Source organism: Leopardus geoffroyi, chromosome E1 (assembly GCF_018350155.1).
Source record: "Leopardus geoffroyi isolate Oge1 chromosome E1, O.geoffroyi_Oge1_pat1.0, whole genome shotgun sequence".
In the NCBI taxonomy this organism is placed as follows: domain Eukaryota; kingdom Metazoa; phylum Chordata; class Mammalia; order Carnivora; family Felidae; genus Leopardus; species Leopardus geoffroyi.
In genome coordinates, this window is record NC_059330.1 from 2,203,117 (window position 1) to 2,231,066 (window position 27,950).

The 27,950-nt window shown below is 59.1% G+C and overlaps 3 protein-coding genes across 7 annotated transcripts; 2 read left to right on the forward strand and 1 right to left on the reverse strand.

Annotated features, from left to right (window-relative positions):
• The first annotated feature begins 113 nt into the window (after positions 1–113).
• Positions 114–8,123, forward strand: CHRNB1 (cholinergic receptor nicotinic beta 1 subunit). 2 transcript variants are annotated; one of them, XM_045490247.1, is made up of 11 exons: positions 114–231; positions 317–456; positions 1,048–1,092; positions 1,765–1,874; positions 1,964–2,072; positions 2,639–2,786; positions 3,127–3,336; positions 5,858–6,081; positions 6,582–6,763; positions 7,086–7,233; positions 7,524–8,123. In XM_045490247.1, the coding sequence occupies exons 1-11, from the start codon at positions 171–173 to the stop codon at positions 7,662–7,664; spliced, it is 1,518 nt and encodes a 505-aa protein (XP_045346203.1). In that variant the 5' UTR covers positions 114–170; the 3' UTR covers positions 7,665–8,123. The 2 variants fall into 2 exon arrangements, with proteins under 2 accessions (XP_045346203.1, XP_045346204.1); XM_045490248.1 differs by lacking the exon at positions 317–456 and having other exon boundaries at positions 128–231.
• Positions 8,124–9,176: 1,053 nt separating this feature from the next.
• ZBTB4 (zinc finger and BTB domain containing 4) lies at positions 9,177–24,089 on the reverse strand. 4 transcript variants are annotated; one of them, XM_045490238.1, is made up of 5 exons: positions 23,961–24,084; positions 16,121–16,216; positions 15,788–15,858; positions 14,295–15,391; positions 9,177–13,811 (listed from the first exon to the last, which is right to left on the reverse strand). In XM_045490238.1, the coding sequence occupies exons 4-5, from the start codon at positions 15,380–15,382 to the stop codon at positions 11,840–11,842; spliced, it is 3,060 nt and encodes a 1,019-aa protein (XP_045346194.1). In that variant the 5' UTR covers positions 15,383–15,391; positions 15,788–15,858; positions 16,121–16,216; positions 23,961–24,084; the 3' UTR covers positions 9,177–11,839. The 4 variants fall into 4 exon arrangements, with proteins under 4 accessions (XP_045346194.1, XP_045346198.1, XP_045346196.1 ...); XM_045490242.1 differs by having other exon boundaries at positions 16,121–16,208; positions 23,961–24,067; XM_045490240.1 differs by lacking the exon at positions 23,961–24,084 and adding an exon at positions 21,635–21,666.
• SLC35G6 (solute carrier family 35 member G6) lies at positions 23,436–27,334 on the forward strand. Its single transcript, XM_045490023.1, has 5 exons — positions 23,436–23,562; positions 23,651–23,922; positions 24,184–24,411; positions 25,103–25,297; positions 25,793–27,334. Exons 1-5 carry the CDS (start codon positions 23,436–23,438, stop codon positions 26,804–26,806), a joined length of 1,836 nt encoding a protein of 611 aa, XP_045345979.1. The 3' UTR covers positions 26,807–27,334.
• Positions 27,335–27,950: the final 616 nt, after the last annotated feature.

A 27,950-nucleotide genomic window follows, 5' to 3' on the forward strand; every position in this document is an offset into this window, starting at 1 on the left:
TCATCTGTGGGTGGCGGACATTGGCAGTTGCTTGGGGCGGGACCAAGTCCCAGGGGCGGGGCGGGTGGGCTGGCGGCTGCCCCCCAACAACAGGTGCACATTCCTGGGCGCCTCGTCACTTCCCCTGCGCTGGCGAACGGAGCGAAGTCACTGAGCTACGCGGCCGGGCTATGACCTCAGGGGCGCTGCTGCTGCTGCTGCTGGGGGCGCTGGGGGCGCCGCTCGCCCCGGGTAAGTGCGGGCCTCAGAGGAGCAGTGACAGGACCAGGGGTCGTGGCAGGGCACGGTGGCTTCACTCAGTGCCCTCCTCTTCCAGGCGCCCATGGCTCGGAGGCGGAGGGCCGGCTCCTCGAGAAGCTTTTCTCGGGCTACGATAGCTCGGTGCGGCCGGCGCGGGAGGTGGGAGACCGTGTCGGGGTCAGCATTGGCCTCAGCCTGGCGCAGCTCATCAGCCTGGTGAGGGCGCACGCCGGGGTTTGAGGTCCGACTTGCTGAACGGCTGGGGGCGTGGCCTGGGGCGTGGCGGGGCCGTCTGGGGGCGTGGCCAGGCCGGGAGATAGGCCGTGAGCCGAGATTGGGTCGAAATCGGGCCAATGGACAAGCTGTGGGCGTGGCCGCCGGACAGGCCAGGGGTGGGGCGGGCTAGGGCGGCGAGCCGGACTGCGGGCGGATCCTGAAGTGAAGCCGGGACTCCACGGCGGGCTGGGGGGCGGGTCTGGAGGCGGGGTCGCAGGCTGGGGCGGAGCTTGGTGCGGGACCGGGTCAAGAGACCACAGCGGCCGGAGATGCAGGGTTGGGTGAACTGCAGGCTGTGGGCGGGGCCGGGGGTGGGCGGACTGGTAGATGAATTGGCTGGCCGGGTAGACGGCCGGAAGTTTCTGAGATAGAGGCGGGGCTCAAACCAGGGCAGCATCTTGGAGGCAGGGCTTGGACCCGAGAGAGTGGGACTCCGGAAAAAGAGGGGTTTCCAGAGGGAGCTTGACCCTCCGAGCCCCTTCGTTGCTCTCTATTCACGTCACCTCAACCCTTGAAATTTTTCCCTTCTAGAACGAGAAGGATGAAGAGATGAGCACAAAGGTGTACTTAGACCTGGTACGGAGACCCCGTGGGGTGGGAAAGGGCGTCCCGCTGCCTTTACAATTTCCTCCAACGTCCCGCTCAGTAAGAGTATTATTTCTAAGAATCACGACCTCGGAGCACATGACCCAAAGGGAAGCTTCAGGAAACAATACGTATATTTACTATGACAGTTGCATTCCATATTCTAATTTTTTTCACACTTTGGGTACACCAAGTTTTTTATTTTTGAGAGTGTGTGTGCACAAGCAGGGGAGGGGCAGAGAGACAGAGGGAGACACAGAAACGGAAGCAGGCTCCAGGCTCTGAGCGGTCAGCCCAGAGCCTGACGCGGGGCTGGAACTCACGAACTGTGAGATCATGACCTGAGCCAAAGATTGACGTTTAACTAAGCCCCCGGGGGCCGCTTATTTGATTCCAGACCCGCTGAAGGGTCGCCAGCTGTAGTTTGAAAAACACTGTTTCAGTGGCTAGCTAGTGCCACCTGCTCAGTGGGCGAGGGGGAAATTAGCCGACGGGGTCCCAGCCAGTAAAGGTGCAGCCGGGATCAGAACCCCGACTTCCAGAACCCTAGTCCCTGCCTGCCGGCTTCCCTCCCTGGCACTCCCTTCCCGGGCTTCCTTCGGCCATCCTCAGTCCCCTCCCAGCCTCCAGCCCCGGACAGCCCCTCGGCCTCTGCTTCCACAGGGGTGGACTGACTACAGGCTGAGCTGGGACCCCGCGGAGCACGAGGGCATCGATTCACTGCGCATCGCGGCTGCAGCCGTGTGGCTACCGGACGTGGTGCTCCTAAACAAGTAGGGCCTTCCCAAAGACCGGGAGGTGGGCGGGGTCTCCGGAGGGCGGGGTCCTGATCCTGGCAGCTGAGAAGACCCTTCACCCGCAGCAACGACGGAAATTTTGGCGTTGCTCTGGACTTGAACGTGGTTGTGTCCTCCGACGGCTCCGTGCGCTGGCAGCCTCCAGGCCTCTACCGCAGCAGCTGCAGCATCGAGGTGGCCGGGCTCCCCCTGGGAAGCTCAGGGCTCACAGAAACCTTGCTTCTCCCCAGAGGCTGACGCCCCTCCCTCCTCCCATATGCCCTCAACCTCACATCTCTCCCGCCCTCCTGATTTTCCGTTGTTGTGTGTGTGTGTGTTTTTTAATGTTTATTTATTCTTGCGAGAGAGCCAGAGAGAGACAGAGCGTGAGCGGGGGAGGGGCAGAGAGAGAGGGAGACACCGAATCTAAGCAGGCCCCAGGCTCTGAGCTGTCAGCACAGAGCCTGCCGCAGGGCTGGAACTCACAAACCACGTGATCGTGACCTGAGCTGAAGTCAGACACCTAACCGACTGAGCCACCCAGGTGGCCCGATTTTCTGTTGTTTCTTCTCCTTCCGTCACTGTCCCTGACTTCCAGTCTTTCTCAGTGATCCCGCTTCCGTTGGCCAAGGCCTCCCCTAATAACCTTCCAATTCGTCTGTGACCTTCCAACTCCCCCAGCACCCCCCCCCCCCGCAACAGTTCTCTGGCAGCCCTGGTGACACCCCCCACCCCACATCACTCCCCCCCCCCCCATCCAGGTCACCTACTTCCCCTTCGACTGGCAGAACTGCAGCATGGTGTTCAGTTCTTACAGCTATGACAGCTCAGAGGTCAGCCTGCAGACCGCGTTGGGTCCTGACGAGCAGAAACGGCAGGAAGTGTACATTCATGAAGGGACCTTCATTGGTGAGCGGGCATGGCTCCCACGTCCATGGGCTTTATGCTTTCCGGTTTCTAACAGGCTGATAAATACCGCCCCCTCTCCACCCCCCACCCCCCCACCCCCATCAGCAATGCCCGGGACAGCCCTGTGGGGTCAGCAAGACAAGTTTCGCAGATATGGAAAACTGAGAGTTGTTCACGTTTATCAGGGATGGGCTGCCCAACCCGGTGTCCACAGCTAGCCCCTTATCACATCAGCCACCTGAGGGTTAGGATGTGGCAGATCAAGCCGTATCTGGCACCGGTAAGGTCAGGTCCTACATCTGTGTCCCGTTCTTCTCTCTTCCCTTCTCCTTCCTCCCAGAGAATGGCCAATGGGAAATTATCCACAAGCCTTCTCGGCTAATCCAGCCTCCGGCGGATCTGAGGGGAGGCGGGGAAGGACAGCGGGAAGAAGTCACCTTCTACCTCATCATTCGTCGGAAGCCTCTCTTCTACCTGGTCAATGTCATTGCCCCGTGCATCCTCATCACTCTCCTGGCCATCTTCGTCTTCTACCTGCCTCCAGATGCAGGTAAGGGAGGGAAGGGCCCTGCCAACCTCCCCACTTCTCTCCATCCAGTAACTTCTGCCTCTTCCCTTTCAGAATCCTAGGATCTCCTTCTTGGGACCAACAAGCTCCTGGGATTAGACAATTCTCCTTTATCCTTCTCCCATTCCTGCTATCCTCCCCAGCTCACTCCCCTCTTTTCCAGACACCTACGAGTCCCTTGGCCTCCTATCCCCCTTGGAAACAATAGTGACATTTCTCTAGGAGGCAGCAGAGTAACCTTGGGCAAATTCTTTCCTCTCTCTGTGTCTCAATTTCCTGATCTGGAATTGGGGACAATTGTTGTCTCAACCTGATAGGATTATTCTGAGGATGAATTGAGTTAATAGAACCGTGCCCGGCACCAAGTAAGTTCTGTGTGAGCATTAGTATTATTTTTACTAGTTTTGAGCCTTGCTAGAAGTAGTATAATGAACACGTTGCATATATTAATTCAATTCTCATCTTTACAACTCCGTGAGATAAGAACTGAACTGTCTTCCCAATTTACGGAGGAAGACAAAGAGGCTGAGAGAGTTTAAGTCATTTGCCTGACATTAGGCAGTCAGAGAGAGTTGGTGCCAGCCTGATTCACAGACAGAAATCCTCAACTCTGGTATTTAAAGCACTCTTTCCTTCTCTCTGGCATCAAGTTCTCCGTCTAGAGAAGGAGAATGATCCAGCTCTAGAACACACTTCCAAATGTAACTTCTACTTCCTCCCTGAGCAGGGCAAATCTTGGAACCCAGTATTATAGGAGCAGACCATAAAAGTTATTTATTTCCATACCTTCCTTGAAGTTTGAGGTGCCTGTTGTATGCCCCGAGAATAATCAGCCACCTGGCACATCCTTATATACTTTGTTTCATTTTTAGATCCTTCAAATTGCTATTTAGTTCCTTAAAAAAAAAGCTACAAGGGTTGGTCTATTCATTCGTGCAATGATATTTGTTGAGCATCTATAACGTGCGAGGCACTGGGGCTACCTCAGTGAATAAAAGAGACAAACATCTCTGCCCTCCTGGAGTTTATGGTCTAGTGGGGGAAACAGCCAACAACCAAAATAAATAAATCTATTAGGGTGTATACTGGGAGAGGACAAGTCCTAAAGAGGAAAATAAAGTAGGAAAAGCGGTTAGGGAGGATGAGAATGGGGGCGGGGGTTGTAATTTAAACTAGAATGGTCAGGGGTGCCTGGCTGGCTCGGTCGGTATCGCACGTGACTCTTGATCTCAGGGTTGTGAGTTCAAACCCCATGGGGGGTGTAGAGATTACTTAAAATCTTAAGGGGCGCCTTGGTGGCTCAGTCAGATGAGGGACCACCTCTTGATTTCAGCTCAGGTCATGATCCCAGGGTCATGGGATCAAGCCCCATGGCAGGCTCTTGGTGCTGAGCATGGGGCCTGCTTACGATTTTCTCCCTCCCTCTCTCTCTCTCCCTCTCCCTCCCTCTCTCTCTCTCTGCCTCTGTCTCTTCCCTGCTCGTGCTCTCTCTCTCTAAGAAATAAAATAAAATCTTAAGGAATAGAATGGTCAGCCAGTGCCTCACTAAAAAGGAAATATTGGATCAGTATTTGAACAAAGAGTGAAGGGGTTGAGAGAATGTTCCCTGGCAGATATCTGGGGGGAAGAATGTATCAGGTGGAGTTAGCAGTGAATGCGGACTCTGGAGTGGGAGTGAGCCTTGCGTATTCGAGAAGTAGCCAGAATGACTGAATGAAGTAAGCGAGAAGGAAAAGAGTAGGAGATAAAGTCAGAGAGTTAGCAGAAGGCCTTGTCAACCATACTAAACACTTTGGCTTTTATGCCGAAGAAGATGAGAAGCCACTGGAAGGTTCTGAGAAGGAAAGGGATGTATCTGATTTCCATTTTAACAGGATCAGTCTGGCTGCTCTGTTGAGAACGGTCAGCAGGGGTAAAGACAATGAAGCAAAGAGGAAGCCTTCTATTTTCTTTTAATTTCTTTATTTTTTAATGTTTATTTATTTTTGAGGAGAGAGAAACAGTGCGTGTGAGTGGGGGAGGAGCAGAGATCTGGGCGGGGTGGTACTGAGGATCTGAAGCGGGCTCTGGGCTGACAGCAGAGAGCCCCAGGTGGGGCTCCAACTCACCAACCGTAAGATCATGACCTCAGCAGAAGTCGCACGCTTAACCAACTGAGCCACCCAGGCGCCCCAAGGAGGCCTTTATAATAACTCAGACCTGAGGTATTGGTACTTTGTATGGATATATTTTGAAAGGAAAACCAGTTGGGTTTGCTATGGATTGGGTACGGGTTAAGAGAGAGGGAGGAGAGTTGAGCAGGGCTGAGAGCCACAGAAAAGCTGGATTTGTCACTTCTGAAGTGGGAAAGGCTGTGGGAAGGTGGGTGGTCAAGGGATTAGGTTTCAGTTGGCCCTTCCACAAGCCTGTCCTTGAGTGGGCTGGAGACATGGTCACTGATTATGCCATGGAAATCGCCTTCTGGCAAAGCCTAATCCTTCCACCTTCCTCTCTGCCCCGCAAGGAGAGAAGATGGGGCTCTCGATCTTTGCCCTGCTGACCCTGACCGTGTTCCTGCTGCTGCTGGCAGACAAAGTTCCTGAGACCTCCCTGTCTGTCCCCATCATCATCAAGTACCTCATGTTCACCATGGTGCTCGTCACTTTCTCAGTCATCCTTAGCGTCGTAGTCCTCAACCTGCACCATCGCTCACCCCACACCCACCAAATGCCCATTTGGGTCCGTCAGGTAAGATGTCCTTCTCCAATCAGTGTTAACTCTCAGTCCTAGCATTCGTCTTTTTGTGCAGGTGCCACTCCTCTCTCCTACCAACTTCACAGACCTGAGCGATAACTACAACCCCTGGTAGAGTGTTCAAGTGCCAAGGCCAGTTGGGTGTTGAAAGGTTGCACAGTCAATTTTACCCTCCTGACATTATCATGTCCTAGATCCCATATTGGCTTCATCAATACTGCCCATCCCTGGGTCGCAGGGAAACATCCTCGGGGTCAGGTCCTGTCAGGGTGGAAGCCCTCGGAACTTTGTTTTCGGGACAGGATGCCTCCAACCCACTTAAGTTAAGGCCGTGTGGTTGCACTTCCTCGCTGTGCAGCTGGGGGACGCGCGCACGCATGCGCAGGGATGGGCAGGTGGTTGGGGACGGTGAGCTACTTCCCTTCCCGTCTGAAAGCACGAGAGCGCCCCCCGCCCCAAGCCCCCCACGACCAATATGCCTTTCTACTCAGCAGATCTTCATCCACAAACTCCCTCCATACCTGGGTCTGAAGAGGCCCAAACCTGAGAGAGACCTGATGCCGGAGCCACCTCCTGTAGCCCTCAGGGACTCTCCAGCAAGTGGCTGGGGTCGAGGAACAGATGAATATTTCATCCGGAAGCCACCGAACGATTTTCTCTTCCCCAAACCCAACAGGTAGTACCTACTCTCCGTCGCCTACAAGGAAGGGAGAGCGTGAACTACCGTTCCCAGAAGGCTGTGCAGAGGCAGGCGGCTTAAGGTCCCGGAAGATGCCCTTGAGCATCATGGGAAGTGTAGTACCCCTTCTGCCGCCTACTTTGCGGAAAGGCGGAAACTAAAGCGTAGAGGGATGGGAGGAATTGCGGAAGACTGGAGAGGTCGTCGCTGACGGGGAGAGCCTAGAGGGCCCTCTCACGTTTCGAAAACTGACAAGAATGTTGGAGGAGGGAATTGGGATGGAGCCTAGAGCGTGGCCAAACTGTCCCGCCTCTTCCAGGTTCCAGCCTGAACTGTCTGCCCCGGACCTGCGGCGATTTATCGATGGCCCAAACCGGGCTGTGGGCCTGCCTCCCGAGCTGCGGGAGGTCGTTTCCTCGATCAGCTACATCGCTCGACAGCTGCAGGAACAGGAGGACCACGACGCGGTAAGTCCAATGAGGGTGGAGCAGGGCAGGGCCTGGGTGGCCTTGGCTCCACCCGCCAATCCAGGCTCCGCCCCTAGCACTCGGTTTGGTTTCTGATTGGAAGCTTGCCTCCTTTGGTTCCGCCCCCTGTTTTCCGACTGGCTCTTCACTCCATCCATCGCCCGCAGTTTCGCTTTCCTCTGTCCCACGGCCCGCCCCTGTCTCAGAGCTCGTAGGACAGGGTAAGGGTAGCGGGCAGACCTTCCCTGGGGGTCTGCAGCTCAGGAACAGTTTACTCTGCCTACCCCCAGCTGAAGGAAGACTGGCAATTTGTGGCCATGGTAGTGGATCGCCTTTTCCTCTGGACCTTCATCATCTTCACGAGCGTTGGGACCCTCGTCATCTTCCTGGATGCCTCGTACCACTTGCCCCCTGCCGACCCCTTTCCTTGAGGACAGAGGGCCAAGACCCAGGTCCTCTGCGGGCTGCATTGAGAGTCCGGTGGTACTCTCGAGTCCTATCCCTTTCTGCCTCTCGACTCCACTAGGAATCCGGCCCTCCCAGGTCATTGCCTTTATGGGGAGCGAGCCGAAGTGGGACGGGGCCGACTGAAGCCTTGGGCCCCGCTAGACACGCACTATCAGTTTATTTAGTCTTTGGTTTCTTGTAGAAGTTCCTTTGGATAGCAACACTAGCTTCCCAGTATAATGGAACAAAGAACAAGAACTAGACTGTAAGCCTTTTGAGGGCAGGAACTGTGCCTTGTTCACTGTAATAGCCCCAGCTCCTAGCACAGGTCCTGACCTATAGGATTGTAGGTGCTTAACGTCTGTTGAGTGAATAGGGGTTTTGTTGTTGTTGTTGTTTTTTCCTGGAAGGAAATGCACCAAATAATAGTGCTTATGTTTGCATGTTGAGACTAGTGATCTTTGTTTTCACCTTTCTGTAACTTATTTTTTTGTAATAAGTATTATCTTTAGGATAAAAAAAAAAAAGGTTATGTCTAAAAGGATGCATTTGTAATAAGGGGGGGGGGGAAAGAGCCCTTTAAAATCCTTCCTTCAGGTTTCAGCTTTGGTGCTCAAACTTTGGATAAGCTAAGCTATTGAACTGCTCTGGGCCTAAGTTTCCACATCTGTAAAATGAGGCGAATGACAGGACCTACTCCCTTAGTCTGAGGGTCATGTGACAAGATGGGAGCAAACGCACGATACAGCAGACATCAGAGGTTGCCAACTGGTGTGTTTCGTTTGACCTGTGTTGTTGACCTCACAGGTTTCAGTGTGAGTTCGCTACTTTAAAAGTTTGGATAGTGCACAGAGAAATTTGGATTTCCGGCTTCCCTTGGGGGAGGGAAATTAAAAGTACGGTAACACCAGGCCTGACTCCCCTGTTGGCAGCAACCTGAGGGTTAGCGGCTGCCTGGTCTGGTCAAGGTTATTTGTACCAGAATTCTTCAAAGCCCCCACCCACCTGACCCACGACTTCCCTCATTTTACTTGCCTGTCCCATTAGACAAAGTAAAGGGGAGGGGAGGGGGGGGATGAGGAGTTGAAGGTAGTGGGGGGCTAGGAGTGGAAAAAGAAAGCTTGCCGTATCCCATGACTGTCACTTGTTTTGTGCGTCGGTTTCCTTTCAATTTGGAGACAGGGTTGCACCTGGTTTAAGGCGCATGGGCCACTAGGATCTTGTGCCCAGCAGGCTGTGTGAACTGGACTGAGTTCATGTTTCTGCCTGGAGGTCAGACCAAAGTCAGCTTGAGCCTGGTGGCTGCGGCCATTATGGTGAAGCATGTAGGGTCACCAGGCCCTCACGCCTCCTCGGTTGCTGGAAGCTGTGGCCCCAAGAGGGATAATACAGCTGCAGCTCCCAGGATCCCTGTGGGACAGGGCAAGCGTGTCCCTGTCCGGCCGACCCACCAGCCACGAAAACAAGTGCACTTGGCGTACTACTGAGGAGGACAGTTTGTTTGTCTTGTTGGTTTATTGGCCTAGAGAGTTGGACACACACACAGATGCGGAGATAAATATTGGTCAGTTTCTCTAAATCTGGGTCCTCACTACATATAGAGCTATAGTCTGTAGAATTCTAAACCTTGCGTGCTGTGGCACAGAACCAGTGGCCTTCCCATTCCTCCGTCACCCCTCTTCCCAGGGAGCATGGGGAAAGAGGGCACAAACTGACAAGACCCGAATGACTTTCAAAAGACGAGATTGCAAAATCCCAAATTTCCAACCTCTGAAATTCACAATATTCAGGTTCCCCAGCTCAGATACATATTTTTAATCTCCGATTTTGCCACAATCTCATTGATTGCCCAGAACGACCACATTCTGGAGACTATTTTCCTAAATCGTCATTAAAAAAAAAAAAAAAAAGTCTACAATCTCAGTTCTCCCAAAATGTCCACAGTTTTGGAATTTTGACCTGTTCTGAAATTCGAATTGCCCGGTCCACCCTCAACTCCTTCCATTTCCTGTGCCTTTTTGCCTCAGAGGAGTGCAGGTTAAGGATCTAGGGGAAGCAATTGTAGCATCTGCTCCCTGCCTCCAAGGCCTTTCTGTCTCTCTTGTGGTTCCGCTGTGTGTATGTGTGTGTGTGTGTGTGTGTGTGTGTGTGTGTAGGTGTATATATATATGTGTGTGTAGATATATATATAAAATTTGTGTGTAGATATATATATGTATTTTTTATTATGTTCTTTTTTCGCAGTTTTTCTAAAGTGCCAGAAACAAGATTTGTGGGAATTTTTTAGTGATTTTTTTTTTTTTTGCATTTTCCCGTTTTAAGCATTTTTCCCCCTTAAAAATTGGAACTTGGTACATTCAGTAGGAAACTCTTCACTCGGACTGTGGCCAAGACCAAGAAAAGTGCAAAGAGACAGAGGAGGAGTGGAGGAGTGATACTCCTCCATGGTTAACATTCAGGAGCCTGTCAGAAACCTCCCCCTTCCTATCTGCTAGGAGGGTCAGATGCTCCTGGTCCTTCCCTCGAGCTCACCTCCCTCCAAAAGCCATGGTCTTGCCCTTTCAGCATCGTTGAGAGGGCGGCCATCTTGGCCCCAGAAAACAGTAGCTGGGAAAAAGCTGCCATTTAGGTGACGGCAGCCTTTCCCCTTTTTAAACTGCACTCCTGTAATTCCCATTTGTCAAATTTCCTCCCCCAAACTGGCTCTCCCCTTGTGAGCTGTTTTTATTTGGGGGGGGGGGGGGGGAGGAGGGGAGGAGGTGGGTGGGATGGGAAATGTTCATCCAATCACAGAGTGGGGACGCCCGGTCATCAAAGAGAATTAGGAGCAAACGTTTCTTCAACTCCCCCGCTGGAAGGAAACATACGGACCCCTGACCAGGGTTAACTAGTGCAAATTAGGGATTAGGGACTGTTTAGGGTCCCTGCACCCCATCCCTAGGCTGGGATCTTTGGGTGTGGGGAACTGAGTCAGAGATGGGGTGTAAGGTGCTATTTTGGAGGAAAAATTGGTGGGGATACCCCAAAGCCCACCAAGGGAGGAGGATGGTTCCCCAAAAACCACCTGGAGTGAATGGTGAGGGAAGCGACACTGGGGAAGATGGAGGTAAAAGTAAGGACGGGAGGTCATGTGCAAATCTTGGGTTTACCCACCCATCCAACCCCCATCACTTTTCTGGCTATTTGGTCTAGTCTGGGAGAAACCATCAGGAAAAAAAACAAAAAACCAGGGAGAAACTAGATTCTCTTCCCCATCCCATATGGAGCTCCTCCCTCCTGGCCCCCAAATCTGATTTAGCCCAGAAGAGGCCATAGGTAGAGGCAGGAAGAGGTGTGATCTACTCACCTCTTTGCCTTGGAAGAAGAATCTGGGGCTCACTGGATTTGAGGGTCAAGACAGGGCTGAGATTAGTGCTGCCCTGGGCTGGGGAAGTGCTCAGCCGTGGAACAGATGGGTAGCCCTCCCCCCAACACCTCCTTGACCTGGATGGGAAGAGGCCACCTCCAGAGTCCAGGAGAATGAGGAGGAATGTGGAAGATCCAAAGGCATGGAAGCCAAAGAAGGCATGGCGTCTTAACGTGAAGGGAACGGGGACGCAGAACCCCACCCCTGGGAAGAATGGAACCTGCAGCCAAGCTCCCAGATGGGCGGGTGTCGGGTATCACAATGGTCTGGTCCAGGCCCTGGGCCACAGAGAATGGAATGTGCTAGGAAGCATCTAGGCAGGGGCTTGGAGAAAGCTGCACAACGAGGGGAGGTCACTAGGCGAGAGAGATGGTTCCCCCCCCTCCCCCGGGTTTACGAATCAGGAGGGTGGGTTAGACATTCAGAGCTGGTGGGGGCCGTGAGTAGAGATTCCTAGAAGTATATTGCTCAGTTGCCCCAAGGGCTGAAGAAGGGATGGGGGCTGGCCCTGCCCCTCGCGGAGGCCATTCCCTGGAGGAGAACCGAGAGGGGAGCCACCAAAGATCCCTCCCCAGGAGACGGGAAAACTACAATCTCACACAAAGCAGCCTGACCCCTGAGCTCCAGGGGCCCCCAAGTCCCTGCACAAGAGTGTGGAGGGGCTCCCAAGGGGCAGGGAAGCCAGGGAGCTGGTAGTGGCAGGGGGTTCAGGGAGGGTGGCATCTGGTGAAAGGGGGGAGGTGGGCCCAGAGCTCACCCCACATCTCCCTTCTGGGTTCTCTCAAGCCCCGCCCTTTCCCCCTCTCCCTTAGGGGGGACTGGGGGAGGAAGAGTCGGGGGAGGTGGAGTCGGGGGCGTAGGGGGTGCTGCTTGAGGATTGACTGCGTAGCCAAAGACCCCTGGAAGGAAGGGGAGGGCGCCCCCACCCTTCTCGTCAGGTAGGACCATGTTGAGAGCAACCGGGAGTGCGGTCAAGTTGCTGAAGTTATAAGGGTAGGCGGCAAGGAGCTGGGGGCCATAGACCAGTGGGTAGGGCTCGGGGTAGAAGGTGACTTTGGCGGCCCCCATCCCCTCCACGCGGTCCCCCTCCCCGGCCCCCACCGGCCCCTCGCTCCCCGCTTTGCCCCTCCCACCACTAGGTTCCCTGCCGCTCCCGATCAGAGCCAGTGGAAATTCCTGCACGGGCGGATAGGCATAGGTGCCCCCTCCTGCCACCAGCGGGGGCTCCTCACCCCCGGAGATGACAGGGTCCTGGAGAGACGCGGTCTCGGAAGCTTCCTCCGCGGCCGCGCCCCCGCCCCCTGCCTCCCCGCTGGAAGAGGAGACTTGCATCTCCTGGGGGGCCTCCTCCTTGACATCCCCGGGTCTGGTGGCAGCGCTGCCCTTGGAGTAGGCGATGACGGGCGTGGGGGTGCCCCCGGGCCGCTCGGCGGCGTGCCTCTGCGCGTGGCGGCTCAGGGCGGCCGCCGTCTTGCACACCTTGGCGCAGTGAGGGCAGGCGAAGCGGGTGGAGGGCCGCCGGCCGGCCCGGGAGCCGTGCGCGCCGCCGCCGTGCGCCTCCTGGTGCTTGCGCAGCTTCCGCAGGGTGGCGAAGGTCTGGGCGCAGTCCCCGCAGCGGTGCCTCCGCTCGCCCCGGGCGCGCCCCGCGGGGCCCTCGGCCGCCGCCGCCGCCGCCGGGGTGTCCTCCCAGCTCCGGCGCTCCGACTTCTGTCTCCAGCGGGGCTGCCGGCGGCCTCTGGGCAGCGCGCTGCCCCCGGTGCTGCCCGCGCCCGCGGCTCCGGCCTTGCGCTTGGGCTTGTAGGAGTAGTAGGGCCTCCAGAGCTGGTCCTCCCCGCCGGCGCTCGCTTCCTCGTCGTCGTCGTCGTCGTCGTCGTCCTCGTCGTCGTCGTCGTCCTCGTCGTCGTCGTCGTCCTCGCTCTCCTCCACCTCCTCTCCGCTCAGCTCCCCGGGACGCAGGTCAGTCTCTGAGATGCGGCGCTTGACAATGGCCTCCTCCCCGATTCGCACAGTGATCTGACACAGTGGAGGTGGAGCCTGTAGCTGAGAGGGGCCCCGGCCAGGCCCCGCGGGGGGACCCCCACCCCCGCCAATCCCGCCGGCTGGCTTGGCCGTGTAGGTCAGTGTCCTTCCGGCCCGTGGGTTCCGGCCCTTGGCCTCCTCCGTGGCTGTGGCCGGCCCCGCGGCTGTGGCCGGGCTGCCCGCCGTGGCGGGGCTGGTCGGTGTGGCTGCAGGCTGAGGGGGAGGAGGCGGGTACTCACGTTTTTTGGGGGGCCTCGGGGGAGCGGTGTAAGTGATGACCGAGGCAGCCTGGGCTCCCCCGGTGCTGGCCGGGCCCCCCCCTGCTCCACCACCGCTCCCGCCCCCGTGCACAATGACCGAGGGAGCTGGGTGGGCAAAAGTGATGACAGAGGGTGGGGGGCCGGGCTGGGGGGCGGGTGGGGGGCCGGGTGGCGGGCTGGCAGGCATTGCTACAGGGGCCGGCGTGTTGAGGCTTGGAGAGAGGGGGGCCTCGGGGGCTCCCTGGCTGTAGGTCTTATAGGGCCGCTTGGCTGCCCGCATGGGAAGCAGGCGGTACAGCTTGAGGGTGTTGAGCTTGGGCTTGTAGCCTCCGTTGGGCGTCTTCTCGCTGGCTAAGAGGCCGGGGCTAATGCCATGGAAGGCTCGCTGGTGGGTCTTCAGGTTATAATAGGTGACAAAGGTCTCCCAGCAGAAGATGCACTGGTACCTGGGCCGGGACAGCAGGGAACAGGGCAGGGACAGAGACGCTGGAGTCAGGGGCCCGGCAGCCAGGGCCTCAGCTTCCCACGTCCTCCGCTCAGACCTAGAACTCCCCCGGCCATTCCTTCGCCCTCCTTTCCTGCTGCCTGTCCTATCCCGCCAGCTTCCGGGGAGGAACACCCCCTCCTCATCCTAGCTCAGGCCCCCCCCCCCCCCCCCCCCCGTGGCTGGGAGTCACCAGGCCCCACCCCACCCGGAGCATCTGGGGGCGCTGGTGAGCCGTTCGCGCGGAGGGAGCGGAGGCAGGGGGGAGGCAGGTGCGTGAGCGACCACGAGCAGGCGAGCAGGGGCGAGTGGGTGAGCAGGCCAGCCTCTCGGTGACTCTCTGGGCCCCCCTCCTTCCCTTGTCAGTGGTCCCCGCGCGCGCGCGCGCGGCCTCCTGACCCTGCGCCGCCACCCGCGCCCCGATCTCCAGGACCCCCGCGCTCACCTGCGCTCCCCAGTGTGCCACACCTCGTGCTTGGTTCGGTACTCGGCCAGGGCGAACACCTTCTCACAGTAGCGGCAGGGGTACTTCCTCCGCCAGGAGTGCACGTTGCTGTGCCGCTTCAGGCTGGACAGGGTCACGTAGGAACGCTCGCAGGCCGCGCACACGTACAGCACGTGGCCACCCACCACCTTCACCACGTGCTCAGGGCCACCTCGGAAGCCCACCGGCGGGGGCAGGGCTGAGGCATCCACTCCCGCAGGACCACTGGGGCCGGAGCCCCCGGAGCCCAGCCCCGCAGGCCCTCGAGGGCCGGCCCCCCGTCGGCACTGAGCCTCATGGGTCTGCAGCCGCTTGGGATGGATGAAGCTCTTCCCACACCGGGGGCAGGGGAGGGGCCGCCGGGACAGCGGGGGCTGGGAGTCAGAGGCCTGGGCCTCGGCCCTGTCGCCCTCCCAGTCCCCGGCCGGCCTAGGCCTGGGCCCGAAGCTGTCGTCTTCAGGCTGCGAGCTGGCCATGGGGGCTGGGGCAGGAGGTACCCAGGCATCGCCTCCCTCCCCCAGGCCCTGCAGGCGGGAGATGCCCAGACGCCGCCCCAGAGCCCCGATCTCTGCCACCGCCGCCCCGTCCCCTCCGCCGCCCGGGAGTGCGAGCCGGGCGCTATAGATGAAGTTGAGGACATCAGAGAAGGCGGCGGCCGGGACCCCCGGCAGCTCCAGGACCCGGGGTGGGGAGGAAGTGGGGGGTGAGGCCGGAGGGGGAGAAGACGAGGAAGAGGAAGAAGACGAGGAGGAAGAGGAAGAAGAGGAGGACGAGGAGGACGAGGAGGAGGAGGAAGAGGCAGCTGTGGTGGTGGCCGGGTTGGGGGCAGGGCCCCCAGTCACTGGTGGGAGGGGCAGCGGAGCCGAAGCAAGCAGGGCCTCTCTGAAGAAAGGACTGGACGCGGCCAGGACACTGCGGTGCGCGGGGAACTTGGTGTCTCCAGCTATGAGGGTGACGTCACAGAAGAGGCCACGGAGCCGCTGCTCGTTGAGCTGGCGCAAGACGGCGGGGGCATGGGACGGGTCCGTCACCTCTGCTGGGGGGGGCATGGCGCCAGCCTAGACAGACGAGAACAGGAAGGGGGGGGTGAGCGGGGGGGGGGGCAGCGGAGGCTGTTGATCAGAGACCAGTGGGAGACTGACAACCTTCCGGTCACAGAAGGCAGGGGTTAATCTTAGCCACGCGAGTCTGGCGGGCATCCGACAGTAGTACGTCGAACCTCCGGGGCTGGAAGAGGCTAGGAGTGGCTCAGGTCACGATGAAGGTCGAGGGTGAAAGCCTCCAAAGCCACAGACAGAGAGGAAAAGCAGTGGCCACTTGTCTCCTGGCGGGAGGAAGAGGGAGCCCCCACGGGGACTGGTGACCCCTTCACAGGACGCCCGCGTCTAGAAAAACATGACTGCCCTTGCCTCCCGTCCGACTTCTCCCAGCCTCAGACTCTCGCGACGTCTCACCTGAGGGCACAGTCAACATGGAGCAGAGCGGGGGCTGGCTCAGCGAGTCCCTTCTGTGGGGCCTCTTCCTTCTGCGGAGACACAGAAACCATGTTCTCAGGAAGGGAGCCGGGAAGGAAAGGACCCCAGGAAGGGGGGGGTGGTGGCCACAGCCCTTGGGGTCAAAGAGGACGCCCGGGGCTGCTCTGGAGACCCGGACCCTTCCGGGGACCTGTCAGGTTATTTGTCTAGCTGCATCCGATTGGACCTAGGAGGTCACACGCAGATAATTGCAGACCCCTGCCTGTTGGCCCAGAGTACAGGCACAAGGCAATTTGCATAGTCCCAATTCACCTCAAAACAACACGACGGCGGTGGCGTAGTTCAGTCCCATAGGTCCAGGGGAGCCTCTCGGATCAGTCTCAAGTCCCTTTGGCCCAATCTTCGGGGCTCAAAGAAAATCAAAGATTTGCATGTTGTCTTTCATTATAAGAGTCTCATTTCCACATCAAAATAGATTTGCTAGAGCTTTTTTTTTCATTGGACCAAACTGCTAGATATTCCACTTAGGAGAGGACTGCACACACGCACGCACACACACACACACGCACACACCAGGCCCACAAATCTTAGAGGGGGTTTCTGGTGCCAGGTGACCACCAAAGACCATGAGTTCATACATACGTGCCAGCTCGCTGCCGTCTCTGGAGGGCACTGGAAAAAGGCCGCCAGACCGAGAGTGAGGAGGCTTGGGTCCCACTCCTTACTCTGAAAGCTGGTGGCTTTGGATCTTTGGCTTAAAAGGGGGGGGGGAGAGAAAGACACCCCCTACCTCACCTCTTGCTAGAAGGCTCATCCGAAAGGAATAGCAGACACCCCAAATTTGAGCCGTTGTGGTCACCGCACAGAAAGCACCTCACAGCCACTGTGGGCACAGTCAGGGCTTTGGGGTCCCATTTTTCAGTTGAAGATCCAAGTTCCAGAGCCGTACGGTGACATAGCCAAAGTCACACACAGCTGATAATAACCGGGGGGGGGGGGGGTGGTGGTGGCGCTGATCACAGAGCCAGGCCTACGGACCTGAGGTCAGAGCTCTGGGCCCCTCGTCCACCCTGCATGAAACCCAGGAACACTCTCCTTCCAAATGCCCTGGGTCACACACGTCCTCTGAGATATACCGCATGTGGGGTTCCTCATTACCTGCCCCCAAAAGGCTCTTTAGCATCTGGGCTGAAAGGCCTCCCTGCCACAGCCCACTTCATGTCTGATTCCTCCTGGAGGAGGAAGGTGGCAATGGGGGGGGGGGGGTGATATTCAAAAGTTCTAACAGCCCCAAGTGCTAGGCACACAGCAGTACCGGGCCAGGCGTTCCCCGTAACATTGCCACATTGCACAGGGGTCGGGAATCCTGCAGAAGCGCCCCTGGCCCCGCCAGCTGCCCTGCGTGTGGCCTGGGGTCCAGTTCTGGCTGTAAAGTGACAAGAGAGAAAGGCTTCCCACTCCCTTCCAAGGTAGCCGCTGGCCCCCTGGGACCCTTAAGATCCAATACCTTCCTTGTATTACCTCCTCTGCTCCTCATCACTATCCTACAAGGTAGTGCTTAGCTTCCCCACTTTAAGGATTTTAAGTAACCCCTACACCCAACGTGGGGCTTGAACTCACAACTCTGAGGTCAAGCGTTGCATCGACTGAGCCAGCCAGGCGCCCTGGCTTCCCCATTTTTAATGGACAGACTTGAGCTAGAGATGTGTGGCCAGTTAGTAGGAGGGCTGAAATCTGATACCAGAAAAGTGTGGTGATAAAGTCTGTATTCTGGGGGCGCCTGGGTGGTTCAGTTGGTTAAGTGTCCGACTTCAGCTCGGGTCATGATCTCACGGTTCATGGGTTCGAGCCCCACATCGGGCTCTGTGCTGAGAGCTCAGAGCCCGGAGCCTGCTTTGGATTCTGTCTCTCTCTCTCTCTCTCTCTCTCTGCCCTTGCCCCTGCTCACGCTCTCTCTCTCTCAAAAATCAATAAACATTAACAACAACAACAACAACCCCAAAAAACAAAGCCGGTATTCTGGACCATAGCCCCTCACGATGAAAGACCAGTTTATAGCTGTGATATTTATGATACAATAAAAAATACGTACATAATTGGTCTTCATCCCCATTCCTGACACAGAGCTCCTCAAACTCCTCTAATTTCCCAAGTGATAAGCGTGCTGGGAGCATCTTTGTTGCTAACATTTGGTGGTTGACCCTGAGCCCTGACACAGGGCTCCTCAATCCCTTGGAATTTCCTGGGTGACAGGAGTGTCTTTTGTTCTAATGAGGTGACCTTGGTAGTCTCCTGGAAAGCTTCGGGATGGGGGCCGGTCACCAGAAATACCAAACCATGAGTGGAAGCTTGAAACGTTCAGCCCACATCCCTCCGCCACGGAGGGGAGAGGGGCTGGAGACTGAGTTAATCACGGATCGTGACTACGTGCTGAGGCTTCCATGAAAATCTCTAGCCTGTGGCGTTCAGAGAGCTTCTAGGTCGGTGAACATCCATGGGACAGAAGGGTGGTGAACCCCAACCCAGGGAGACGGCAGGTCCTGTGCTCAGGGCCTCTCCAGATTTCGCCCTATGTATCTCCTTCATTTGGCTGTTTGTCTGTATTACCGTATCCTTTATTATACAATAAACCGGTAAACCCTAAGTAAGCGTCTCCCTCCGTTCCATGAGCCACCCTGGCAAATTTTCAAAGCTGAAGAGGGGGGGGGGCATGGGAAACCCCGATTTACAGCTGGTCAGAGGCCCAGGCTTGTGGGTGACTGACATCCGAAGCGGGCGGTCTCACGGGACTGAGTCCTTAACCTGTGGGATCTGACGGTACCTCCAGGGAGACAGGGTCAGAATTGAGCTGAGCTGCAGGACGCCCAGCTGGTGTCAGAGCCTTGGTCGGTGTGGGAAAACCCCACGCATTTGCTGTCGCCAGTGTTGTGAGGAGAGTGGATAGAAAAACAGCACCCGCTAGGGCCCCCGCCGGCCCATCTAGTACCTTTGTGAAAATGAGAGGAAGGGAAAAAAAATTCAAGGAGGGGCCCCTTCCTCCGGAGGTAGCAGGCCTGTCTGTACAGGCAAGCATGACAGAAGTTCAGTTCCAGCCCCCCCGGCCCCCCTTGGCCAGGCCTGGCCACCTGCACGGGCACGCGGGCTTGGTGCCTCCTGAGGCGTGGCTGTGTGCCGACTGCCAAAATGCTTGGACGAGGCCCGTGAGGGCGTCTTAGAACCACGGAGGTCCCAAGCTGGCCTGGCCCTCAGCGACCGGCCGGACGCATCATCATCATCATCATCATCATCATCATCATCATGGAACTCGTAGCTGCCGTGTGTGACATCCTTATGTGAGGAGCACCGTGCTAAGCATTTTATCTGCACTCAAGTGTCATTTCGACACTTGCAAGGCCCCCAGATGGCCGCAGTGGGGGCTATCGTCAACCCCGCCGTACAGAGGAGGAAACTGAGGCTTGAAATACGCCAACCCCGTCACCTGGGAGTGGAGAGAACGCGGTGCCGGGGGCGACCTGCCCCTGGTCTCGGGGTTTGGACCCAGCTCCCCGGAGTTCAACCGCTACCCTACGAGGTTTGACGGGAGGTGAAGACGGCAGTTACGGGACCCGGGGCCGGTCGCTTCACCCCTCCGTATCTGTTTCCTTGTCTGTAAGGCGGGGATAAGGAGCGGTTCCCACTTGGCAGGGTTGTGAGGACGAACGGCAGGACCCAGGGCAGTACTAGGTACATGCTGAAAGTTCGGTTAATGCAGGTTCTTATTATCTCGGAACTCAGTCCCGGAAAATGGGGGGCGGGGGGCAGGGGGAAGCCGTAGAGAAGAAATTCAGCTTCATGGGAAGTTTGGCGGCTCTGTGGTTTTTTAGTTTTTTGTTTGTTTTCACGGGTCCCTCCACTCTGGACCAGCTGTGTGATCTGGGCGGCGTGACTGACGTGGGGCTCTGTGCACCGCCACCAGACGTGCTCTGTCTCTTGCTGTCCCCCCTGCCCAGAATGTTCTTCCCTCGGGCAGCCCCGGGCCTCGCCGCCCCACCTCCTTGAAGCCTTGACTCAAGTCACCATCTCCTGGAGGCCTTGGTGGCCACCCCCACCTCCCCAGACTTCCTACCCCCTCCCTTCCCCCTTCTCCTTGGCACTTAGCAAGGCGTACTATTCATGTATTTCTAGAACGTAAGCTCCAAGGGAGAGAGATTCTTACTGCCGTTTTCACTGCTGTCACCAGTGCTTAGACCGGTGCCTGGTACAAGAGGAGATTTAAAATTGGTGAATGAATGAATCTGCCTTCTTCAGGGTCTTCCTGGGGTCTGGCCACCCCCAGGAAAGGAGCCGTCCCTCAGTGGCAGACTGAGCTGGCCAGCAGCCGGGATGACGCATATAACTCGACCCCTTCTGGGGCCCTCACGCTTTGCCTGATATACTTCCAGTGCCTTCCGTGGGCTGTCTCACGGAACGACTTCCTCAAAACAGCCACCCAGAGTCAGTATTTATATGATCCCAGTTTGACAGATGAGGAAACCGAGGCTCGCGGAGGGGCACGTCCTGCTCAAGGTCACACAGCTTGTGAGCACCAGAGTCAGAATTCAAATCTGGGCTTATGTGAACCCAGACGCTAAATCTTTTCCCCCTGCCACGGCCCTGATCCTGCTCTGGAGGGGCCTACGGCTGGCCGGCGGGTTACAGAAATCACAGAAGGGCTCACGTGCTGAGTGCTAACTGTGTCACGACTGACCCCGCCCTTTCCTCCACTCCCCGCGTCCAGCCGTCACCAGGCTGGGTCGGATCTGCGGCCCAGCTCGGGAATGGCTCTGGAAACCTTCCCTTCAACCCGCCTCTGGCCCCCGAGCAAGCTCAGGCCCCAGTTAACACTTGCGTGGCCCAAGGCTCTTCTCCCGCCTCCAGGCCTCCTCTCACTGACGGTCCGCGTCCCCGGAAACCTCCGCTGGTCTCCACTCACTCGGGAATGAGGTTCAGATTCCTCAGCCAGACACTCAAGGGTCCAATTCCAATCTTCCTTTCCGATCTTGCCCGGTGTTGGACTCCCCTCGAGCACCCAGGGCGCTCCCCTCCCACCAACGCGCCCCACAGCCCCCTGCCTTTACCCTCCTGGCATAAATGCAACCTTCCCTAACCTCTTCCCCCAAGCCCCCCAAAATGTGCTGATGTAACTCAAATGCCACCTCCCTCTCGGCCCTCCCTGACCCCCAGGGCAAGGACAATCCCTCCTGTGCCTGGCTTATCAACATTCTGTGCCCCCATGGCCGGCACCCAGCAGCAGATATTAGATTAGGTTCTCACTCCCAAGGCCAGGACTGTCCGAGTCACTGTCTCAGCACACTGGTCTTCCGACACGACACCGACTGGTACAGGTGCTAAATCTGGAGAAACTGGGGAGAATGTGTGTGTGTGTGTGTGTGTGTGTGTGTGTGTGTGTGTCTGTGCGTGTGTGTGTAGGTGGGGGGTGCACAGAGAGGCCCGCAGAAAGCTTCAGAAAGGCAGCAGAAAACAGTGTATAAGCACACAGTATCTAGAAGCTGACTGCCAGGGTTCAAATTCAGCTTTACCTCTTAGCAGCTAAGTGACTTTGAGCAAATTACTTAACTTCTCTGGGCCTCAGCTGTCCCATCTGAAAAAGGGGGGTAATCAGGACACCTACCTCCATGGGGGTTTGCAGACAGTAAATGAACGATCATATGTGAAAACACAGAGGACAGCGTCCTGGTACCCAGCGAGCGCCAAATACGGGCTTACTACTATTGTCATCAGCCAAGCCCCGAGGAGGGGACCCCCAGCGGCTGGCACAGGCGTAGCCCCCAAACCGTAGCTACTTACCAGGTACATCTCCCATAGTGCCACTTACGCCCCTGTTGGAAGATAGGCAGGGCAGGTAATTAGCCCCATTTTACAGATGAGGACCTGAGGCTCACTCGGGGAAAGTGCCGGTGAGGTCGAGGCAGGGCCAGAACTCCTCACTCCCAGGCTCCCAGGCCTCCTTCCCCCCCACCAGGCCACGGTGCACCTGTTGTTCAGGCCTCACACAGCAGACAGCACCCCACACTCTCCCATCTGACAAGAGGGCCCCCGCTGTGGTGCCCTCCCCACCCACCCCCTGCACAATCACCCTCCCCCCAGCCAGGCCAGGCACAGCACACACACACACACACACACACACACGCACGCACACACACATCTACAGAAGGGCCCAGGCACCAAAGGTGAGGAAAACCTGTTCTGAGCAATCTGCCTAGCGAGCGAATTCCATTCCCAGACCCCTCCGCAGTGGCGGGAGCGGCCCAGTGTGCGTCACAGAGAGCAGGAAAAGCAGAGATCCCCGCCAGGGGGGCAGAGAGAGGGTGAAGCAGGAGGAGGGGACTGCAAACTTCGTGTTTCTTTTTCCTTTCAGTGACAAGAGTCACACCCGGCCTTTACGTAAACACGGCCAAGAAGGCGCTGCGTCCCAGCTTGGTTTCCTTGCGGCCGCCAGGCCTCTCCTCCCGGTGACCCTGACACGCCGGGCGGGCCGTTGAGGGGCCAAGCGCTCAGACCCTGCACGGGGACCGGCTGGGCCACACGACAGCTCCCAGGCCTGCCCTTGTCTGCCCCATATTTATCTCCCGGCCTTCCTCCTCCCGTATCCCCCACAGCAGCCTCACGCGGCCACTCCAGCGCGGAAGGCAGGCTGCACACAAGGCTGGCGGCTGATCTCTCCAGTCTGAGGCCCACATTGCCCTTGTCACGCCACCTCCCTCCCCACAAGTGTTTTCTGACCAGCTCGCCTCCCGGTCCAACAGCACGGACGGGCTCCCACAAACAACGTCACAAAAGAATCCCATAGAGAACGTTATAAACACATAGCCTTCCCCTCGCTCGGCTGCCCACGATCCCATAAACACAACCTGCACTTTCCACACACACACCCCCCCCCCAGCCCCTCGCACGCCGGTGCCCGCTGCCCCACAAGCACCTGGGACACACCCTGGGGGCCCCCACTCCCCACAGATCCTCGGGACCTGAGTTCTAGACGTGCTCTCCACTTACAACTCACTCCACACACAGACACACAAACCCAACCTGCGGGGTGGGGTGGGGGGGGGGGGCGACCTCGCTGACACCGGACCACACCTCAGCAGGGCCGCAGAAAGGGGACCCGGACGTGACGCCTTCTGACTCAAAGGTACACAACCGCCCCCTCCAAAGGGGCCGCGCGTGCACGCTGCACTCTGGTGCCCTCCACAAGCACGCACACTAACCACGACAGCTATGCAGAAAACAACAGTTCAGAAATAGTTCGTGTGTACAGCAAAAGACACATACGTGCAAGAAAACACACGCGGGTCTCAAAGCTACAGAAAACCACCCATCTGACAAACTCCGCATGTATCATTGCCCCGCTCCCCAATGCGGACCTGTCACCCAAAGCCACCGGGCCGCATCTTGTAATTCTGCCCCCCGCACCATCGGACGCCCCTCCACGAGGCTTCCTGTCCCCGTGGCCCACGGAGGGCCCTACCCGGACCCCTGGCTGCCGGACCAGCAAACAGTGGTGCCCAGGACAGGTTTACCTTGCCCCACAACACAGCGGGAGATACACAATCTCCAGGACTCACAGCCACGACCCTGCCCCGACGGCACGATGGCTCCGGGGCCCCTGCCCGCCCCGCGCACCCCGCACACCCCAACTCTGGGGCGCTGGGCGGCCCACCCCTCCCCCTCTCCGCCTGGCTCCTACGCCATCGCCCTCCCGGCAGCTTGCAGCGCCGGCCCGGGCTCACACCCGCCCCACCCCACCCCCAACCTGCCCCACGGGGGGGAGGGGGGCACCAGGCTGCAGAATTAACCCTTCCGAAGGGGAGGGCGCGGGGCCCCCCTCCCCGGCCCCGGGCGATCGCGCCCCCCCCTCCACCGGCCGCCGCCGCCGCCGCCGCCGCCGCCGGACCGGCCGCCGCACCGGGGCCCCCTTAGCCGCCCCCCAGCGCCGCGCGCGCCTGGAGGCGGGGCTAGGCTCAGCCCCCGACCCCGGAGCCCCCAGGTCAACCCCAAAGGGAGCGGTCGCGGCGCGGGGCGCGGCCCGGGCCCCCGCGGCGCCGGGCAGCGGGGAGGGGGCCCGGCTGTTGGCTCCGGTCCGCCCTGGCCCTGCCCGGTTCGCCCCGGGGCCCACCTGACTGCGATGGCGCCGAGTCCGCCAGGCCCGGCTCATCCCCGTGGCCGCCCCCGGCCGCTCCGCTCTCGCCCGCCTCCAGCTCCGGCTCCGGCTCCGGCTCCGGCCCCGGCCCCCCCAGCGCCCGGCCCCGGCCCGGCCCCGCCGCCGCCGCCGCCGCCGCCGCTGACATCATCGGCTCCCCCCGCCCCGGTCCTACCCCCACCCCCACCCCCGGAAACAGTACCCCCCCAGCGCCGCCGCCGCCGCCGAGAGGAGGCCGGCGCAGCGCAGCCGACACCGACGCAGGGCTCCGGGCTCGGGCTCCGGGCGAGCGCGCCCGACGGCCTCGGCCCGGACCGATCGCGGGACGGGACCCGCGCGGCGCAGGGCCGCCGGACGGGCGGGCACCGAGCGGGCGCGGGGCTGGCTGCGGCACCCCCGCCGGGGCCGCACGACCACCCGCTGCCTAGCGAGGGACGCCCCCCTCCCTCCCGCCCCCTGCACGCCCTTCACTCGGCGGGGCACAGCGCCCGGAGCACGCACACCCTCTCCGCGGACACACAACATGGCAGGCTCGCGATCCGGCCGGGTGGGTCCCTCAGACCCGGGCTCAGCACACGCACAGGGGCAGCCCCGGACACACGCACGTGCCCACCCAGCCTTCCCAGAAACGCGCAGGGACCCCCACCAGGCCGCGGCCCGGGCAGGCCCCAGCCCTAAGGAGCAGACACACGTAAATGACTACCAGTGCAGATGACCACGCAGCTTGGTATTTTGTCCCCACCGGCAGAAACATCCACATCTATATACTTCTGCGTAAATGCAGAGGCCCTGCTGTGCGCCTCCCGGGGCGGCACCAACAAAACACCAGGTGAAAGTACACACAAGAAACACATTCCTGAAACTCCAGAGGGACAGTCCCAGAGACTCCTCCCTGGTGTTCAAAAATCCACAACTCCGGGGAGACAGAGCGGTCGGCCCTCAGCTCCCTCCCGCAAAACCTTTCTTTGGAAACAAGGTGAGACATAAACGAGTTCATTTAAAACCAAACAAGTCCCATCACGGAGCTACTCCTCCAGAGAAAAAGAGAAGGAGACCCACTTCGGAGGCGCGGAGACAGACACAAAGCAAGCAGGGCTGGAAACCACGAGAGAAACTAGGCCCACCCCCACCCCACCCCTACCCCACCCCCACCCCTGCCTCAGGAAGGTTCCAGGGGAGAACCTCCCGCCCCCACCTCAGGAAGGTTCCAGAGAAGAACCCCGCTCCCACTCCATCCAGGTCACAAGGGCTGGAGCTCCGAAGGGCCCAGGCCCCCTGAGCCAGGCATAGAGGAGGAGGTCCGAGGAAGGATGGTGAGTGCGGGGGTCAGGGAGACAGAGCCCCCTTCCCTGTGGCTCCTGGCTGCTCCCTTTGGCCTCTTCCCCCCAAACTTCCCAGCTGTGCTAGAGACACCCCCAAATGAAACTCACAATGGTGTACCCAGATGTCCCTGGAACCTGTGACATCACACAGACGCACGGCATGTGAGGCTGCCTCCCCTTCCCCAGACCGACAGGGCACCCCCCCCCCACCGGGGTCCTCCTTTTCTTCTCCCAGGAATTTACCCAGAGAAACACGATGCCCCTGGACCGCTCACCCCCTGCTTCCTGCTTTAGAGGCCCAAGGCCCACGCCGTATCACCTCATCCACGTTCAGGCCCTTTATAGCTCCCAAGAGCTCCTCAGCGAGACGGCCCGCCCCTCTACTGTCCCGAGAGACGGGTCCCACAGCCCAGCCTGGCGTTCGCCCTACCCCCGGTCCCCTGGGCTATGGCTGCCCTAATGCCCGAGCTCCTTTCTCCCTAACAGGCCGGCAGTCACCCCTACTGCAACCTGCCCGACTTCACCCAGCCATCGCCGCCCTCCACTCCGCCCAGCCTCCCCTCGCACCAGCGCTGCCGGCCCTCCGATGCCACCAAGGGCCTGCTTGTGGCCCTGCTGGGTGGGGGCCTGCCCGCTGGCTTCGTGGGCCCCTTCTCTCGTATGGCTTACCAGGCTTCCCACTTCCCCTCGCTGGAGCTGCTCATCTGTCGATGTCTCTTCCACCTCCCCGTTGCCCTACTACTTAAACTGCGCGGCGACCCTCTGTTGGGACCTCCCGACGTCCGGGCCCGGGCCTGCCTCCACGCCCTGCTCAACGTCCTCAGCATCGGATGCGCCTACAGCGCGGTTCAGGTGGTGCCGGCCGGCAACGCTGCCACGGTCCGCAAGGGCTCTTCCACGATGTGCTCTGCCCTCCTCGCCCTCTGCCTCGAGAGCCAGGGCCTCAGCGGCTACGACTGGTGCGGCCTGTTGGGCAGCACCCTGGGACTCATCATCATTGTGGGACCGGGACTAGGGACACTGCAGGAGGGGACCACGGGCCTCTACACCGCCCTGGGCTACGTGCTGGCCTTCCTGGGCGGCCTGGCGCTGTCGCTGGGGCTGCTGGTATACCGCTCTCTGGACTTCCCCTCTTGCCTCCCGACGGTGGCCTTCCTGTTTGGCTTGGTGGGGCTGGCGGGCTCTGTGCCAGGCCTCTTTGTACTGCAGACCCCTGTGCTGCCCAACGACCCTCTGAGCTGGAGCTGCGTGGGGGCGGTGGGGATCCTGGCCCTGGTCTCCTTTGCGTGCGTGAGCTACGCAGTCACCAAGGTCCACCCCGCCCTGGTGTGTGCCGTCCTGCACTCCGAGGTGGTGGTGGCCCTGATGCTGCAGTACTACGTACTCTATGAGACAGTGGCACCTTCTGACATCATGGGGGCAGGGGTGGTGTTGGGTAGCATTGCCATCATCACCGCCCAGAACCTCAGCTGTGAGAAGGAAGGGCAGGTGGAGGAGTGACATCGAACTCGAGAGCCTGGGGGTTGGGGGTGGGGGGGGGGTGGGGGGCAGGGGGAAATAGAAGGAGAAGGAGGGACTGGCAGGCAAGCAGGGGAGGGCACGTGACCAGGAAAGAACTGGAGATGGGAGAGGGGCACCCCTTGGGAGTCAAGGGTGCCCTGGGGACTCAGTGGAGAAGGGACTGTCTGGAAGAGCTGGGACGAGCGTGGGGATCAAGAGATGTGGAGTCTAGGCTGGGGCTTGGGGATCAGGACGTGACCGTGGGGTAAGTAAGGTCTGAGGAGCACATCAAAGGGGTGAGGCAGGCCGGAGGTGAACCACGGGGAGGATTTTCCCCTCAGTAGCAGACAGAAGAGCACTGGGGCTGGGCTGTTTGGGGCTTTCAGGCGAGCGGACAGAGCCAGCGGCCGGCGTGAGGGAGTGTGCCTTTTTCCCTGAGAGACAGTTTCCTTTCCTCATGGTTATGCTCCCCCCACCCCCGGGGTGGTGACGTGACATTGACATCAAACAAGGATCACTCTGAATGTGGCTGTGCCTTTGGTGTCATCTCTGCTTTGGAAGGAGAGCGAGGGCCCTACTCGGCTCTCATTGGAGAATCCCTTGGGATCCTTGCCCCCTCTCCCCCCTCTCCCCCCGCCAGTCTTATTTCTGAAATATTCTGGAAGGGGGAGGATGTCCTAACGTTCAGATGCCTTGACCCCGAATCCCGCAGGACTTCTGTGTCCCGCCCCGTGGCTAATCTGCTTTTCCTGGATTGTGGCGGTCCCGTGATCTCTCCCGGACAGTGGCCAGCCTCCTTCCGGAGAAGGCTCCCCGAGCCCAGAGTCCAGGCCTCTTCGAGCGGCTCAGAGCCGGGGGGGGGGGGGGGGGGGGGGGGGGGGGGAGGAGGGGGGTGACCCAGGACCCGAGTTCCGGGCGGCGCTCCATTTGAGGCCCGGAGGTGCCCACCCGTCCCAGGAGGCCGCTCCACAAACATCAGCTACTTCCGGACAGGCGATTGGCTTCGCCATCTTGATCGATTCATGCATATTCAGCGTGGTTACTGCATATTCATGACCAAGGACGGTCCCAGCGCTCTCCCCACCGCCCCCCCCCCCCCCCCCCCCCGCCTCCAGGAACCCTCTTGGGAGGACCCGACCGGCCC